At 42.4% G+C, this 15717-nt stretch overlaps 2 protein-coding genes across 7 annotated transcripts in view; one reads left to right on the forward strand and one right to left on the reverse strand.

Moving 5' to 3' along the window:
• Positions 1–15717, forward strand: part of SPATA13 (spermatogenesis associated 13) — a 338234-nt gene that overhangs the window by 245775 nt on the left and 76742 nt on the right. For all 6 annotated transcript variants that reach the window (XM_032315382.1, XM_032315384.1, XM_032315380.1 and 3 more), the window contains one exon: positions 8361–10082. In XM_032315382.1, the coding sequence (XP_032171273.1) occupies positions 8361–10082 (1722 nt within the window). The remainder of the gene's footprint in view (positions 1–8360; positions 10083–15717) is intronic.
• The window catches only part of LOC116574587, a 36269-nt gene continuing 22972 nt past the window's right edge, over positions 2421–15717 (reverse strand). Inside the window, exon 2 of the mRNA XM_032315397.1 lies at positions 2421–4104. Within this exon, the coding sequence (XP_032171288.1) occupies positions 3994–4104 (111 nt within the window). The 3' untranslated portion in view covers positions 2421–3993. The remainder of the gene's footprint in view (positions 4105–15717) is intronic.

The raw sequence follows: 15717 nt of genomic DNA on the forward strand, positions 1-15717 counted from the left end.
CCCACGGGCTGAGGTGTAAGACAGGGGGCCTCTGCTCAGGAACAGTCAGCTGGTCACTACTGGCTTAGTTCATCAGTGGGGTCATCGCACATTGCTACCCAGCACAGAGCAAGGAGGATATCTGCCAAGAGGTGGGAAGAGCTGACAGGGAAACCATATCCAAATGTCAGTTCAATTAGAAGAAGATAATTTAAATTAGACAATGTAAGGCATTTTGGCAATTGCTTTAATGCAGAAAGCAAATATAAGGGAGAAAGTGTTTCCCAGACCTCTGTCCTTAATGATGGCAGAATGGGCTGCTACGGCAATCCCCAACTGAAAACCTGTTTGGTGGCTGGAGAGAAATGGAGTGGAAAGTTTTGTCTTATTTCCCCAGCATGCAGTGCTACAAATTGTGGTTCTATGCCTAGAAACATATTTCACGCAAAACACAAAAACAAAAAACTTCAGCAGAAAAAAAAATGCAGGGAAAATACAATGCAAAGATACACTCTCCTAAGCAGTTAGTAAGTATGTTTTCCCAAACGCTGTATTTACAAGCTGCAACGAGCCTTGGAGAGGGTTTTCTCTGCAGCCTGCACCAAGTGTTGTAGGCTGTGAGTCTGATGACGCATGGCTCTAGGTTCTGCTCAACCTGCCTTAAGCAAGCAGAAACATTGTTTTTGCTCCAGTGACCTTCAAAGTGCCTTCAAGATTAGGGCCATCCATCTGGAAAACTTTCTTGCTCTGAAGAGTAAGTGCAAGGAAGTCCAGTTTCTGTGGTGACATCAGTTTTGGCATTGGTTGCAGACATAGGTAGTCCTAACCATGAACTTTGGTGGTTACTGCTCTAGTCTTATTCACCAGGAGAAAGACGGTGGACAGGGGACGAGGTGTAGGAAATCAGGGTAAGCTGTCTTCACACCTTGAATTTAGCAGTGATTCTCCCGAAGTGTTCCAAAGCTGTTTCAGCTCTGAGGTTTAAAATGGGATTGGAGGAAGGGAGGTTCAGAGGCTGGGACTCTGCTGAGTGTTGGGGCAACGGCAGGGCAGTATAGTGCAGGAAATCACATCCGCTGTTCCACAGATCCAGACCTACCCCGAGCATGTCTCACTAGACCTGACGGACCCCCCGTTTCAGAGATCAAAGGAAGGTTTTCCTCTCTTTGGGGTAAGACCTGCCCTGGCAAATCCTCATTTTCTCCTCCCCTTCCGCCCCATGGAACTGACAGAGCAAACACCTGTCCCCATTGGGAAACCCCATCTCACCCACAGGAATGTGGTTTAGCCTAGTAACCCAGATAAGGCCAGCCAAGACAGTCCCACGCTTATTTGAAATTGACACCTTTCCCAAAGATACAGTGATTTCAGTCTGATCCATGGTTACCTTTTTATATACACTTTCCATTTTTAAACACTTAAGTGATTGGATATTTAAATGAAGCCAAAGCTCTAACTTTTTTGAGGTATCTTTCCCCAGTTCTTCAACAGAAGAGACCCAGGGATACCAGATATGTGGGCATGGGATATTCGTCCTTTGACAGACGGGGTACATGGTGTTGCACAGGAGAGAGAGAGTGTCTTATATTAAGGACTGTGAGAATTGGGGGGTGGGAAGCAGATTCCTCTCTGGATCTAGAACCCACAATTGAATCTTAGGTACATTTTCCTATGGAAATGTTATAAATTATGGTTAAATTCAGTAGTGGCCATATTATTAGATAAATAAAGTTTGATGAACAGAGTCTGTGAGGGAACCAGATTGTCTGTTGTACTTTTAGAATACAGCCTGTTCATAAAATGTGGGGTGCTAGAATTTCCAGCTTCTGCTCAGGGTCTTGATTTCAGTAAGGCTCTGGGAAAGCTATTGGAACGAATAATAGAAGGAAAAGGCCTGACAGGAAGAGAAAGAGGGAAAATCAAAAGGGGAAGTTCAGCATATGAGAAAGACTCAGTATTTTCTTTTTATCAATCCCTAAACTGTAACAATAAAATCTATATAATTGTAATAAAGTTAGGCATTTATTATTGTCAAATATTTGAAATTAATATTTATCAGAATGTCTTAGCTACACATATGTGATTTTTTTTTTTTTAACACACCCATCTAGGTTTAAATTATAAAAGTTAAGAGTTTGGGTACTCAGATTACACAAAAAATATATATCTAATTTATGGTATGAAATAGAGAATGGTGTGAAATAGAGATTCTTACTCTCTACCCAAGTATGAATGCATTTACCTGTAATTTCCTGGGTAAAGAGATTTATAAAGAGTTGTACCAGCTTAATATTTATGTTAATTCCCTTTTGTTTTACACTTAGTAAGTTGAAATAGTTTCTTTGAACTAAGAGTAGGGAAAATACTAAAGTGTGGGTTGCATTAAATATTTCAAAGACATATTTTATAGAAGAAACATTTTATATTTTTAAACAGAAAATGTAATTTTACAGAAGAAAATCGCTTTCCTAATAATCATAGTTACTTTAGGACCCTCTTCGGACATTTTTATTCAAATTTTGATGATTAACATTGAGACAGATAGATGGAAGTATATGTTACCCAAATATACATTTCAACATTAATATTAGAAAACACTTTAAGTGTGTTATGAAATGTTTATAAAATTCTTCATTGTCCTATTAACTCAGATATATAATTTATGTAATGTGAGCATTCAGATTCATAAACTTAAGATAAATATGATTGCATATTAAAATGAAATATCTGTATTAATAGTTAAAAACTATATGTAGCGATTAACATGTCAGGATTTACATTCCTATGATATTTTCTTTTTCACTGAATGTTTAAAAAACACCTACAAAATTAGATACCATTAAAGTAATGGAACATAGAGATTAAGTTGAGCATTTCTACCACAGCAAATTAGCTGCTAACAATATTATCATTTTAAAGATTTTTTTTTATCAGTATCATCAAACAGTACATACATAGAACACTGTTTTATGATTAAAAATGATAAATTTCAGTAGTTTCCAAGAAACCATTCTGAAACTTCCTGGTGTTCAGAGCTTTCTTTCACATTCTATTTCTTTTTCCCAATAGTATCACTGAAGGCAGTGGCTGGGAATGCTGCTAGCTTTCTAGAATGCTTAGGACAGCCCTCACGGCTAAGAATGACACAGCCCCGCATATATATGTGACGCACCATGCCAAAGAAGTGGTAGTCATTCATTCAATAACTGACTGAATGCTGAGAATACAGAGTTAAGTAAGACCTGGTTTGGGACTTAATAGAACTTTTCAGAGTTTAGCAGAGAAAGGAGACTGTGAAACCAGCATTACAGAGCAGTATGGTAAATGCGTAAATGGAGCGATGTGTGAGAGAGCCCACAGAGAAGGGGCCTTTGAACTGGATAGGAAGCAAAGAGTTCCTCTTGGGGAAAAGTTGATGTGAATTAATGAAAGTTATTAGGCAAAGCACATATTTATCAGTCAGGAAACGAGAAACATCTTCAGATATTTCAGACAAAGAGAATCTAAAATAGGGATTATGTTTATACAGACTTGAAACAGAAGAGGAGAGAGTGAGGAACTCAGATGAACAACAACAGGAAGATAGTCCCACCATCGGCTGGAGGGAGAGGGGAAGACGCCCCTTCGGTAGAGCACACAGTGTCCTGGTGTCCGTCTTCTCCCACACGCATCGTCTCCCACCAGTGCTTCCCACTGACCAACTTAGCCAGAAGCCCTTTGTCAGAGGAGCCCCGGAATGTGTTTCCCTACAATACAGAGAGACAAAAATGGCTGGAGGAAGTCTCTGAGAGCAGACAAGGAAATAACCCAAAGCACAGCAGTATGAGAAACTCTCCCAGTAAATAATTCCGTACAGCCTGAGTGAGAGGTATTGTATGCTAGGCTGAGATCTGACATCCTCTCGAGGTTCAGAGATGGCGGCCAGTGATGCTAGATGAAGTGGCAGAACTCCACTGGCAGTGTTTGGGAAGGACGCTGGCCGGACTTGGAGGCGAGAGGATGTTCTTCAGGAGGCTAAGGCAGTTGGAAGGCACTACAGATCGGAAATAAGGCCATGGCAGCCACACTGAGCACAGACTGGTGCGATCTGGAGGAGAATCTCTTTGACTTGGTGGCCAATGAGATCTGGAAGGAAAGGTAGAGGTCTAGGGTGACCAACAGGTTTTTGGCCAGTTTGTGGCACTGCTGGGGCCCAAACCTGGTTGGTCCCTCTGATTCCCAGCCCCACTGTGCTTTCACCAGTGGTGGCTGACAGTGAGTATGTCTCTCAGACCTCCTGGGTTCCAGTGCCCCAATCTTTACAAACAGGGGTTAGATGTTCCTTAAGGCAGTATTCTAAAGCACTGATTTGGAAGCTTTATACTTTCAGATTTCAATATATTTTCCTCCAATGTCACATTTTCTATAATTTACATGAACAGATTATAAAACCCCTCTTGTGTGTACATTTAACCTGATATGTATTTCTGAATTTCAAATTCAAGTATTATAAGTTCTTATTTAAAAAATTATTGGTCATAGTTGTTTTCAAAGAATTCTCATTACAAGTGAAAAGAAATGTTCTATTCTAAAGTTCATACACCCCAGAATCCAGCTCGTAGACAATGGATTTCACAATATTCCCATCTAAAAATCTTCCTTGTAGTTCTGTTCATAAATCTCTCTGGCAGAGCTCCCACAATTTACAAGACTTGCTACAAAACCACTGATTGAATCGCAACCCTTGTTAGTTAATAGAGGTCAAAGTATTAGTTCTAAATAATGCTACTTGGTATGTTTCTCGGAAATTCCAGGAAAAGCCTTTTTCCGTGATTTTCAGTTTCATTCCAAGCAGCACACAACAATCATGTTGTTCAGCTGCATGAACAAAATAGTAAGTCACTGGACTTTTAAAAAAAACATGTTGCCCCAATCAGAAATCAAGTCTGTGTATATTTTACTAGATCTGTATCTTAAAACTTAAGTTTTAGTAAATACTTAGACTTTTTAGTGTTATAAAATTTAAGCATCTTTAAACTGGATAAATATGGTGGTATTGTTGATGAATTGTTTTGTTGGGACAGACATTGACAAGGCAGGATAACTGATACAATTTTACATCAAGATAAATAATATAAGTGTTGCATAGCATTCTTACTCTCAAAGAGTTCACAGTCTTATTCTGAAGGCAGCCATATAAACCTATCATTATAAATATGTCTTGGCCAAGCAATTTGGTGAGATGCCCATAATCCACAGAGTAAGGGGTCTTAATTAATTTTAGGAGGATCAGGAAGAGATTCCCAAAGAAGATGACACCTATGGGCAGTCTCAAATTGTTAGACTAAAGAGATGGCCTCTTTTCTAAACCTGTTTTCATCTTAATTCTACTACCACATGACACTGTGCCATCCTTCGAATTATATTGTTCTACCTAATGTAGGGTGACCAGCCATCCCAGTCTGGCAAGAGCTTCTCCGGATTCATCTCTGAGAGTCTCATGTCCTATAAAATACCTAACCAGTGGGCCAACTGGGACAGCTGGTCACCCAAGTTTATTGCCTCCTAATCAAATTAGGTTCCTGGATCTTCCTTTGCTCATGCCAAGTTCCCATCTAGAACAGTTTATCACCTTGTCACTCTCTTGGGTTTATAGTGGGGCTTACACAGATCTTTATACCTAAGAGGTTCATAAATTAATTGATTGGTTAATATGCCATATACATAAATGTTGGTACCTAATCTTTTATAGGTGGCACTGGAGCACACATTACTGAAATGACTTAACTCAAGATTCATGTGGACGGTACTGAGTTTAAAATGTAGGCCTGCCCCCATGCCTGTTATAGAACATTCTCAATCTACCCAGCGTTAAAATCAAGTACTGCTAGGACCCCTTGAGACCTCAGGGCCCCTGACACATTTTTTCCATCCTTGGTTATAAAAAGTCTTGTAGCGCCCTCTAGCTGTAGTATCTGTAAATTGTCTCCGTCCAGTCAGATGACAAGAGAACGGTCATGTCTGCTCCTCTGTAAGTCATAAAAAAGCTATTATTATTATGTAAAATGCTATCGGTCAGTGCCCGTGACTGGACTTGATATTTGTATAAACTGTCTGCTTCGTTTCAAGATTGTGAGAAGTTGATACAATCACAGCCCCGTGGGGGAGGGTGTGACAGGGAGGGTGGACAGGTGGTACTCAGTTTTAGACTCATTTTGCAACTGGTTAGAGATTTACCTCCAACCTCAATGCCGGGATGATTCAAATTTCTGCTTCTGTGGCTCATGCCCACAGCTCTTCGGGCTTCCTGATTTCTCCATGAGAACATTAAACTGCAGAGGGCATGTGGTAGCCTCATTAGGCTCCTGAGTAATGGAATTGGGTAAATCATCAGAAAGACTACAGGGGTCTAAATCTGTGTAGTTTTCCTGGTCCTAGATGGAATCAGCCCTTTGACTGTGACTCCCTGGGAATTCCTTAATTTGATGTAGGAGTAAATAAAAATGAACAACCAGAGAATTTGGAGAGTAGAAGCAGATGAGACCTCTTTGTGTGAGAACATTTTCTCCAGCGCTTGAGAGCACTGAGCTAAATTGGGACCTAACCTTAAGGTTGTTTTTGTTTTTGTTTTCTTTAAAGATTTTTATTTATGTATTTGACAGAGATCACAAGTAGGCAGAGAGGCAGGCAGAGAGAGAGGAGGAAGCAGGCTCCCTGCTGAGCAGAGAGCCTGATGCTGGGCTCTATCCCAGGACCACGGGATAATGACCTGAGCTGAAGGCAAAGGCTTTAACCCACTGAGCCACCCAGGCGCCCCTAACCTTAAGGTTTTTATGCAACTTTCTCCTCCTTTTCCTCTTTTGTCTTTAATACTGCCTTTGGAATAGTGGCCTTGACTGGCATAAGGGCATCTGGGATTTGACTTGAGTTGGGGTTATGTCATAAGGCACTGAATTTGGTGTCACACACTTGGGGTTCATATCCCAGTTCTGGCTCTCTTTGTTTATTAGTTTGAAGTAGTGGAGAGGAGCATAAGCTTTGGAAGGGAGAGCTGCAGGAACCCCAACACCTGCTGCCCAAGTGCCCATCTGATTATCTGTAAAATGGTAATCTGTAAAATGAAAATCTTGCAGGTTTGTATGAATAGTCAGTGGCACGTCATTTTTCAAACACTTAGTACAGGGGCCTGACACGTAGTAATAAGCACTTAGGGAGTGGTAGTCCTTTATGGTAATTATCACACTTCTTCCTACCTTCCTTCATTGACTAATCGTTCATTGAGAACAGAGGGACTGACATTTAAGCTGGCCCATGCATGCTGAGCAGGTCTTGGCCTGAAGGGCAAAGGGTAAAGAGCACTACATCTTCACTTGGGGGAGAGAGCATGGACCGCAGGTATATGGTGGGCTTCAGGGCATGGAGGAGGAGAAAAGAAGGTGCAACTTTTGTTTAATTTGAATTTTTGCGTCTTATAACCTTATCCCTGTCCATTCCCCAGCCAGTAAGAATCCTGCTGACAGAGAGCCCTCACTAATGCAGTTTCCTTCACAAAGCCAGACCTCATGCATCCGCAGTTTGTCCCTTCCACTCATGTGTCCCTGTATCACTTTGTCTTTCAGTAGAGTTTGGGTGTTTTATAGACAGTAGGCAGCTGAGAGCATCTTGGTCTCTACTACAGCTCCTTGCACACACAGTACTCTATCTGCCTATTAGCTGTATTAAATTTAATATGGTTTGATATTTCACTGTGACACATTTTGAAATAGTTGTTGGTGTCTGTCTTTATTTGATAATCAAAAATTTCTTCTACTTCAAATAAAGAGAAGTCCAATGTTCAACAATGCCTTGGCCTCATTGTAGCAATTTTTCATTCCAGCAATTTTTTTAAAAAGATTTTATTTATTTATTTGAGAGAGTGTGTGCGTGAGAGAGAGAAAGAGAGAGAGAGCACGTAAGAAGGGGGAGGGTCAGAGGGAGAGGCCGACTCCCTGCCAAGCAGGGAGCCTGATGCGAGACTCAATCCCGGGACTCCAGGATCATGACCTAAAACAAAGGCAGTCGCTTAACCAACTGAGCCACCCAGGTACCCTCATCCCAGCAATTTTTCCCAAAGTGTTAACTAACTTTCAGTGGATTCGAGAATTTACCTTTACGTTGAATGCACAACCCATAATTATCTTTTTTTTTTAAAGGCATGTATATTTGCATTCTTCCCTTTAATTCATTGTGAAATGAATTAGGAAAGGTAAATTTTTATTTTAAAATAGTTTTGAACTGATCAGCCCTGTCACAAGGCATGCTTCTTTTGTTTTCGTAATTCTTAAACCAAATAAGCCGCTGTTCCTAGAAGTTCTGCTGTGGGGGAAAATAAGTAAATACCTGTTTTTAATTTTGTGTTGCAGGCAGTGGCCACCAGTGAAGAGCCTGATGTGCACAGCAGGTGTGAAAGCCAGGCTGGCAGCAGCCTGGGAGATGAAGGTCTGCATCCGGGGCCTGTGGACACGGATGTGCAGGTGGGTTTGAACCCTACTGCCTTGTGGCCACGGACTCACAGTCCCGAGAACATGACAACAGCCCAGAATGGCCACGGGCAACTTGCTGCAATCCCGTGTTCTGTCTCTGATCCCAAAGACCCCAAAATGGTGACTTACCCGGCGTGTCAGAATGGAGGATGCAGCAGCAGCTACTGCGGGGAGGCAGAAGCCCAGGAGGCCAGACTCAGCCCTGCTAAGCTCATGCGCCTCTTCTCCGTGAGCAGGAAGAGGACTGGCACCAACCCGGAGAGGCCCCGCTCCATGGTCTTGATGGGAAATTCCTCTACCTGGAATGCCCTTGCCTCCTTTCGGAAAATGGGATCTTTCAAAAAATTGAAGTCCTCCGTCCTTCAAGGAATTCAGAACCGAGAGGGGTCAGATGTGCCAAGGGAAGACCCTCCAGAACGTGACCCGGGGAAACCCATCTCAAACGGTGCTGCAATCGGAATGCAAACCAGCAGGTGCCCCAACTCGGGACCAGCAAGTGATGCCCCGAAGGCAGGGCCAGGGGGCGTGTCGGACTGCTCGGACCCCGAGGAGGCCGATGATGCCTTCCAGAGGAGCACCCATCGGTCCCGAAGCATCCGCCGTGCCTATGGCCTGGGCCGCATCAGTCTCCTGGATGGTGACAAGCATCCAGGGTCCCAGAGCCATGTCCGGCCGCTGGCCCCCTGCCCCCAGGAGCCCACCGTGTGTGAGATCCTCGTGAAAGACTCCGAGAACAACAGCATCATCTACAGGAAAAGCAAGAGCACGGATAACTTGAACTTTCTGAAGAAGAGCTCCTTCAAGCGGAAGTCCACCTCAAATCTCATGGACCTCAAGGGGGCGCAGGAAAAGCCCGCGCCCCGACGGACGCTAAGCAGTTCATCGGCCGACTCGGAGAAGTTCGGTGGCTCCGAGAGGAGGACGAAGCGCTGGAAGAGCCCACTGCGGGCCAAGGACTTTGACCGCGTCCTGAGGTTTGTGAGCAGCGCCACGGACGCGGCCTGGAGGAAAGAGAGCCCCAGGAGCGGGGCGCCCTCGCCGGGCGAGGCGAGCCAGAGGCTGCAGGTGCACAGCCGGCTGCACGACGCTTACTCCCGCCGCGTGTCCACCAGCGCGGAGCGCGAGTGGAGGAGGTGCGCGGGCACGCACGCCGGCTCCGGCTCCGGCTCGCCCGGGGCCCCGAGCCCCCGGGTGGACGTGGACACCGCCGTCTTTCCTCTGGAAGCCCCACGCTCCTGGGCGGCAGAGAGTGCCCGTCCTTGCGCCGCCAGCGCCTCGTCGAGTCCGGTTGCCCAGGACTCCGAGGAACGCCGAGCTGGCGGCCAGTTTACGTTCGAAGCCGAGCAGCCGCTTATCCCTCCAAGGCCTACCACGCCCAAGCCCCCTAGCCCCCACAGCCCCGGCGCGGGAAGTGCTGCGTGTCCCAACAGCCTCAGCGCGCTGTCCCTCAGCTCAGTGGACAGTGAAGAAAGGGCAGAGGGGCCTGTGACCTCCCGGGATTCTGTGCAAGCCGCATGTGACAAAGGCCGTGAGGACAGCGCCGGCAGCCACCCTCAGCTGAGCCCCCACCTGGCGTCGGGTGCAGAAGAAAGGAGGGAGGAGGTAAGGACAGAGCAGGGACCTCCTGTAGGACCTGCTGCGGAGGGGGCACCTGTCCCAGCTCTAACCTTTCATTGCTCCTGGAGGTTGCCCTTACACTGGGTGTGTGTGTGTGTGTGTGTGTGTGTCTTGTGTCTGTGTCCCCGTCCCCTGGCATTTATCCTCTTTCCCTCACCTCCTGGAGAGGCAGGCAGCCCCGTGCTAATTGGACTGCCCTCACGATTATTCCGGTCAAGTTTCTGTCATCTCTGTCTTTATCTCTTTTGAAATGAATTGCTAGTATACCAGATTCCTTGAGATGGCGCTTGCCACACCATTCCTTCAAAGGGTATTTATAGAGGACCCACCACCTGCTGGGTTGGGGTTGGAGGGGAGTTGATAAAGACCTCTCTTCCACTCTATGCAGCTAATAGGGGCTCTCAAAAATTTTTTTGAAACTTTTGTTTTTTAATTAAATTACCCATAGCTTTCTTCTCTGTATTTTAAATTGTTTTTGTATCCTTCCAACAGACTACATATAAATGAGATTCCTTATGTTAAGATACCATTATATGTTCTAAATCTTTTATTTTCTAGGAATGAATTTGAAACATGCAGTTTGATACCTGTCAACCTCTGAGTGACGATGGTTCAAAGAAATTTTTATGATGGTTATTGTACTTATTTTTAGAGTAGAACATAAGCATCTCATGAATCAGATCAACTAATAACTGTCAGGGCTCCAGGAGCAATGTTCTTTTCATATCCTGTCAAGCATCCAGACAACTTCACCTTACTGTATAATTTTCACTTATTTCTAAATGCATCCAGTACATTACAGAGCTCAAAGATGAGGAAATTCATTCATGTGGATATATTGCAAATTATTTTTCACGTATATTTCTAGACTATTTTACAGGTATAAATTGGTGCTTGCCATAGAAAATAATCCCCTGGCAACTCTTTCTTCCCACTGATCCCTGGAGAGGACCTTGGTTTTATTTTAATGTGTGTAGATGAATGATTGATTACACAGCAGCTTTTGCAAACATGGAAGCCAGGATAGCCTGTGTACTGTCTGCTTTGACCTTTGCTTTGCAGAGTCTTTGAAAATAGAAAGCCTGTTGCAGATGACTCTCAGGAGATCTAAATTATCCTGATGTGTCCCTGGGCAGCCAAAAAAGTGAGGCTGCCTCACTTTTTGTGGATGTAAGTTTGTACAGAGACCTCAGGGCCAGCATGTCTTCTAGAGGTCTTGTATATTGATGACCATTTGCTCACTTGCGTATTTCCAAAGAAGCCTTATCTAACAGTTGTAAGGACACTGGACTCATTGCCAGCTTTGGGAAGGAGTTCCAATTCTGTTAGCTATGCTCTATGTAATTGGCCAAAGCCTGAACCAGGCTGGGTTTTATCCAGGGAAGGAGTGAAGCATTTCTTCTACTAAACACCCAGCCTGACCCACAGACGGTTTAGAACCACCCCCACCCCAGCCCCCAGGTCCAAAACAAAAGTTTTGTATAGGTCTAGAGGGTCTTTATACAAAACATGGAGATATTATTTTCTGCTTAATAAAATCAATAAAAAATCATCATTAAAATATTTTCTTCCTCAGTACATATTAAATGAACATATGCAAGAGGTAGTTTCTAACTTCTCAGAATTATTTTGATCATTATATAGTTTTGCCCATATATTTGTAAAGTATAACATAATTATATATAGTTATAAGTAATTTCATCATATATAATTTAATTTCTACCCACAGGGGATCACCAAAGATAGAAATCAGGACACAGGTCATCAGGAGTGCACACGTGTATATAGATAATTTTACAAATTTGCTTCAAGATGTTTATCACATTTTGAATTTATGTTTATTTCTTCAAAATTCTTATCAAGCATATCAGGCTTCCTCTTGTGCTTTTAAAGTAAATGTCATAAAGAAAAATATAATGATTTTCCCCAATTTGCATTTTACATATTGGTAATCTTAGGGTTACTTGCAGAGAAGTAAAATGTATATATGATACAGTAAAATAGAATATGAAACCTTTTCTTGACATTTAGAAACAAAATACAAGCATAATGAAACAAATAAACAGAAAAAGAAATTACAAAATGCAAGAACTCCAAACTTTATGATTTAAAAAGCAGTTTTTTGGGTGCCTGGGTGGCTCAGTTATTGTCAGCCTTCTGCTGATGTCATGATCCCCGGGGTCCTGGGACTGAGTCCTATGTCAGGCTCTTCCCTCAGCAGGAAGCCTGCTTCTCCCTCTCCCACTTCCCCCTGCTTATGTTCCCTCTCTTACTTTGTCTCTGTCTGTCAAAGAAATAAATAAAATCTTTTAAAAAAATAAATAAATAAGTTTTTTTTCCATCTTATATAGCATAACACAAATTTAAATTTCAGTATCAATATATCTTAATGTACAGTGTATTTTTTTTACTTAATTCATTGATAGTATGATTCTACTTCTATGTTTAAAGCTAGTTGAATAGTTAGTGTTGAATATAAAAAAGGTTGAAATCTGTGTATATTATGATATTTAAAATAAATGTTATGATGCAGTTTGGGAGAATAATTTTAAAATTTAGAACCTATTTTATATTACTTTGGAAAAAGGGTGGGAAAATGCCTGGATGCTCTTCCTTTATGAAACACTAGAAAAATCACCTTGTTAACTGCATACTTCTGCCACCTAGTGGTAAGTTTCTTTGTAAGAATAATGATCAGTTGAAGGATTCCACAATTGTTTAAGTTTAAAAATGTGATTTAGTACTTACACTGTGGACAGTGCTCCCTGATAAAGAGATAGGCACATGAATTCAGCGTATTCTTGGCTGGTTTTCCCACCAAGTCACAGAATAGCCCCACTGGCTGAATTAGGTCACTAGGAAAGGGACCCAGTCCCTAGTCATGCCGTATAGATTCAGAAATTTGTGGTAGTGTTGAAATATGCCACTGATGAAGTTCTTTTATTTTATTTATTTATGTATTTATTTATGTTTTATATTTATATTATGTATTTATATTATATTTATTTGTTTCTTTATTTTTAAAGACTTTATTTATTTACTTGAGAGAGAGAGCACAAGCAGTAGGAGTGGCAGAGACAGAGGGAGAAGCAGGCTCCCTGCTGAGCAAGGAGCTCGATGTGGGACTCGATCCCAGGACCCTGGGATCATGACCTGAGCTGAAGGTAGACACTTAACCAACTGAGCCACCCAGGTGCCCCTATTTATTTATTTTTAAAGATTGTATTTATTTTTTTAGAGAACAAGAGCATGCGGGTATGCACATCCACATACCAGTTGGTGGAGGAGCAGAGGGGGAGAGAGAATCTTTTTTTTTTTTATTTTTCCAAAATCTATTTATTTGACAGAGAGAGAGAGAAAGAGATCACAAGTAGGCAGGGAGGCAGGTGGAGAGAGAGGAGGAAGCAGGCTCCCCGCCGAGCAGAGAGCACGATGCGGGGCTCGATCCCAGGACCCTGAGACCATGGCATGAGCCGAAGGCAGAGGCTTTAACCCACTGAGCCACCCAGATGCTCCAGGGAGAGAGAATCTTAAGCAGACTCCAAGCTGAGCATGGAGCCCCACTTGGGGCTCAGTCCTATAACCCTGAGATCATGACCTGAGCTAGAATGCAGAGTCAGACACTTAACTGAGACACCAGGTGCCCCAGAACTCTATTAAATGATGAAAACCTATTGTAATTGCTTGAGAAGGAGCTTTATAGTCTTACAGTAGATTCTTATTTTATTTTATTTTTTTAGTTTCATTGGAATCCTGGCTCTGCCATTCGAAAGATGCCCACCATTGAGTGAATTGCTGAGTTTCTCCTGGCTTCAGTCTTCTCAAGGGTAGAATGTGGGATAGCTTCATCTTTCCTCGGATGTTTGTAGGAACCAGGGGATTTAGGCCCATTAAGCACTTCACCCAGTCTTTAACACTGGTTGTCACTGTGTGATGATTACTATCGACTTAGATGATTTTCCATCCTAGTTTGACCTAACTGCTTGAAACCTGGGCCAACTGAGATCAGATTTTTCCAAAAGTGTTTTTTTGACTCTGTTATAGTCTTAGGGAGGATTGTGAAGATCTTTAAACAGTTAGTTTGACTTTACATTAAATTTTTTTTTTTCAAGCATGAGAGTTAGGTTCCAGTATGACCTAACATTTAAGTGTTCATTTAGTATTGCACCAAAGCCAGTTTGTTGAGCACCTACCACCTACAAGACACTCAAATGAGATGTAGCTCTATAAGGATGTCAAGGACATTATTAATGAGCTAAGATGTGTCTAAACCATATTAGAACTGTTCAGAATAGATTAAATCCACAAAAGAGGTAAAACCGTATGCTGTGGGGTTTCAGAAGAGTTACAGTTTTTACCCATGTATCAAATCAAGGAAAGAATCTGACTTAAAGAAGGTGAGATGTCTATATACAATTTTCAGTGGTCAGATATACAGAGATTTTATGTGATTTGAGAGAACAGGAAATAACATAGGTTGGTTTGGTGTAGGGGAATGAACCAAGTTAAGATGAAATCATTAAGGCCAGATCATGGGCACTCTTGAATTTTCATTTTTTTAACATATATTTATTTCAGGGGTACTGGTCTGTGATTCACCAGTCTTACACAATTCACAGCACTCACCATAGCACATACCCCCTCCCGCCCCCCGCAGTGTTCACCATCCAGCCACCCCATCCTTCCCACCCTCTTCCTCTCCAGCAGCTCTCAGTTTGTTTCCTGGGATTAAGAGTCTCTTATGGTTTGTCTCCCTCTCTGGTTTCATCTTGTTTCATTTTTCCTTCCCTTCCTGTATGATCCTCTGTCTTGTTTATCAAATTCCTCTTATCAGTGAAAGCATATGATAATTGTCTTTCTATGATTGACTTATTTTGCTTAGCATAATGTCCTCTAATTACATCCTCTCATTGCAAATAGCAACCTTTTGTTTTCCACTGTATATATATACCACACCTTCTTTATCCATTCTTCTGTTGATGGACATCTAGACTCTTTCCATAGTTTGGCTATTGTGGACATTGCTGCTATAAATATAGAGGTGCATGTGCCCCTTCAGATCACTACATTTGTATCTTTAGGGTAAATAACCAGTAGAGTAATTGCTGGGTGGTAGGGTAGGTCTATTTTCAACTTTTTGAGGAACGTCCATACTGTTTTCCAGAGTGGCGGCGTCAGCTTGCATTCCCACCAACAGTGTAGGAGGGTCCTGCTTTCTCCGCATTCTTACCAACACCTCCCATTTCCTGACTTGTTAATTTCAGCCATTCTGACTGGTGTCATGTGGTATCTCACTGTGGTTTTGATTTGGATTTCCCTGATGCCGAGTGATGTTGAGTACATTTTCATGTGTCTCTTTGGCCATTTGGATGTCTTTGGAGAAATGTTCATGTCTTCACCCCATTTCTTGATTGAATTATTTGTTCTTTGGGTGTTGAGTTTGATAGGTTCTTTATAGATTTGGGGTACTAAACCTTTATCTGATACGTCATTTGCAAATAAATCTCCCATTTTGTTGGTTGCCTTTTGGTTTTGTTGACTGTTTCCTTTGCTTTGCAAAAGCTTTTGATCTTGATGAAGTCCCAATAGTTCATTTTTGCCCTTGCTTCCCTTGCCTTTG

The sequence above is a fragment of the Mustela erminea genome, chromosome 15 (assembly GCF_009829155.1).
Source record: "Mustela erminea isolate mMusErm1 chromosome 15, mMusErm1.Pri, whole genome shotgun sequence".
In the NCBI taxonomy this organism is placed as follows: Eukaryota; Metazoa; Chordata; class Mammalia; order Carnivora; family Mustelidae; genus Mustela; species Mustela erminea.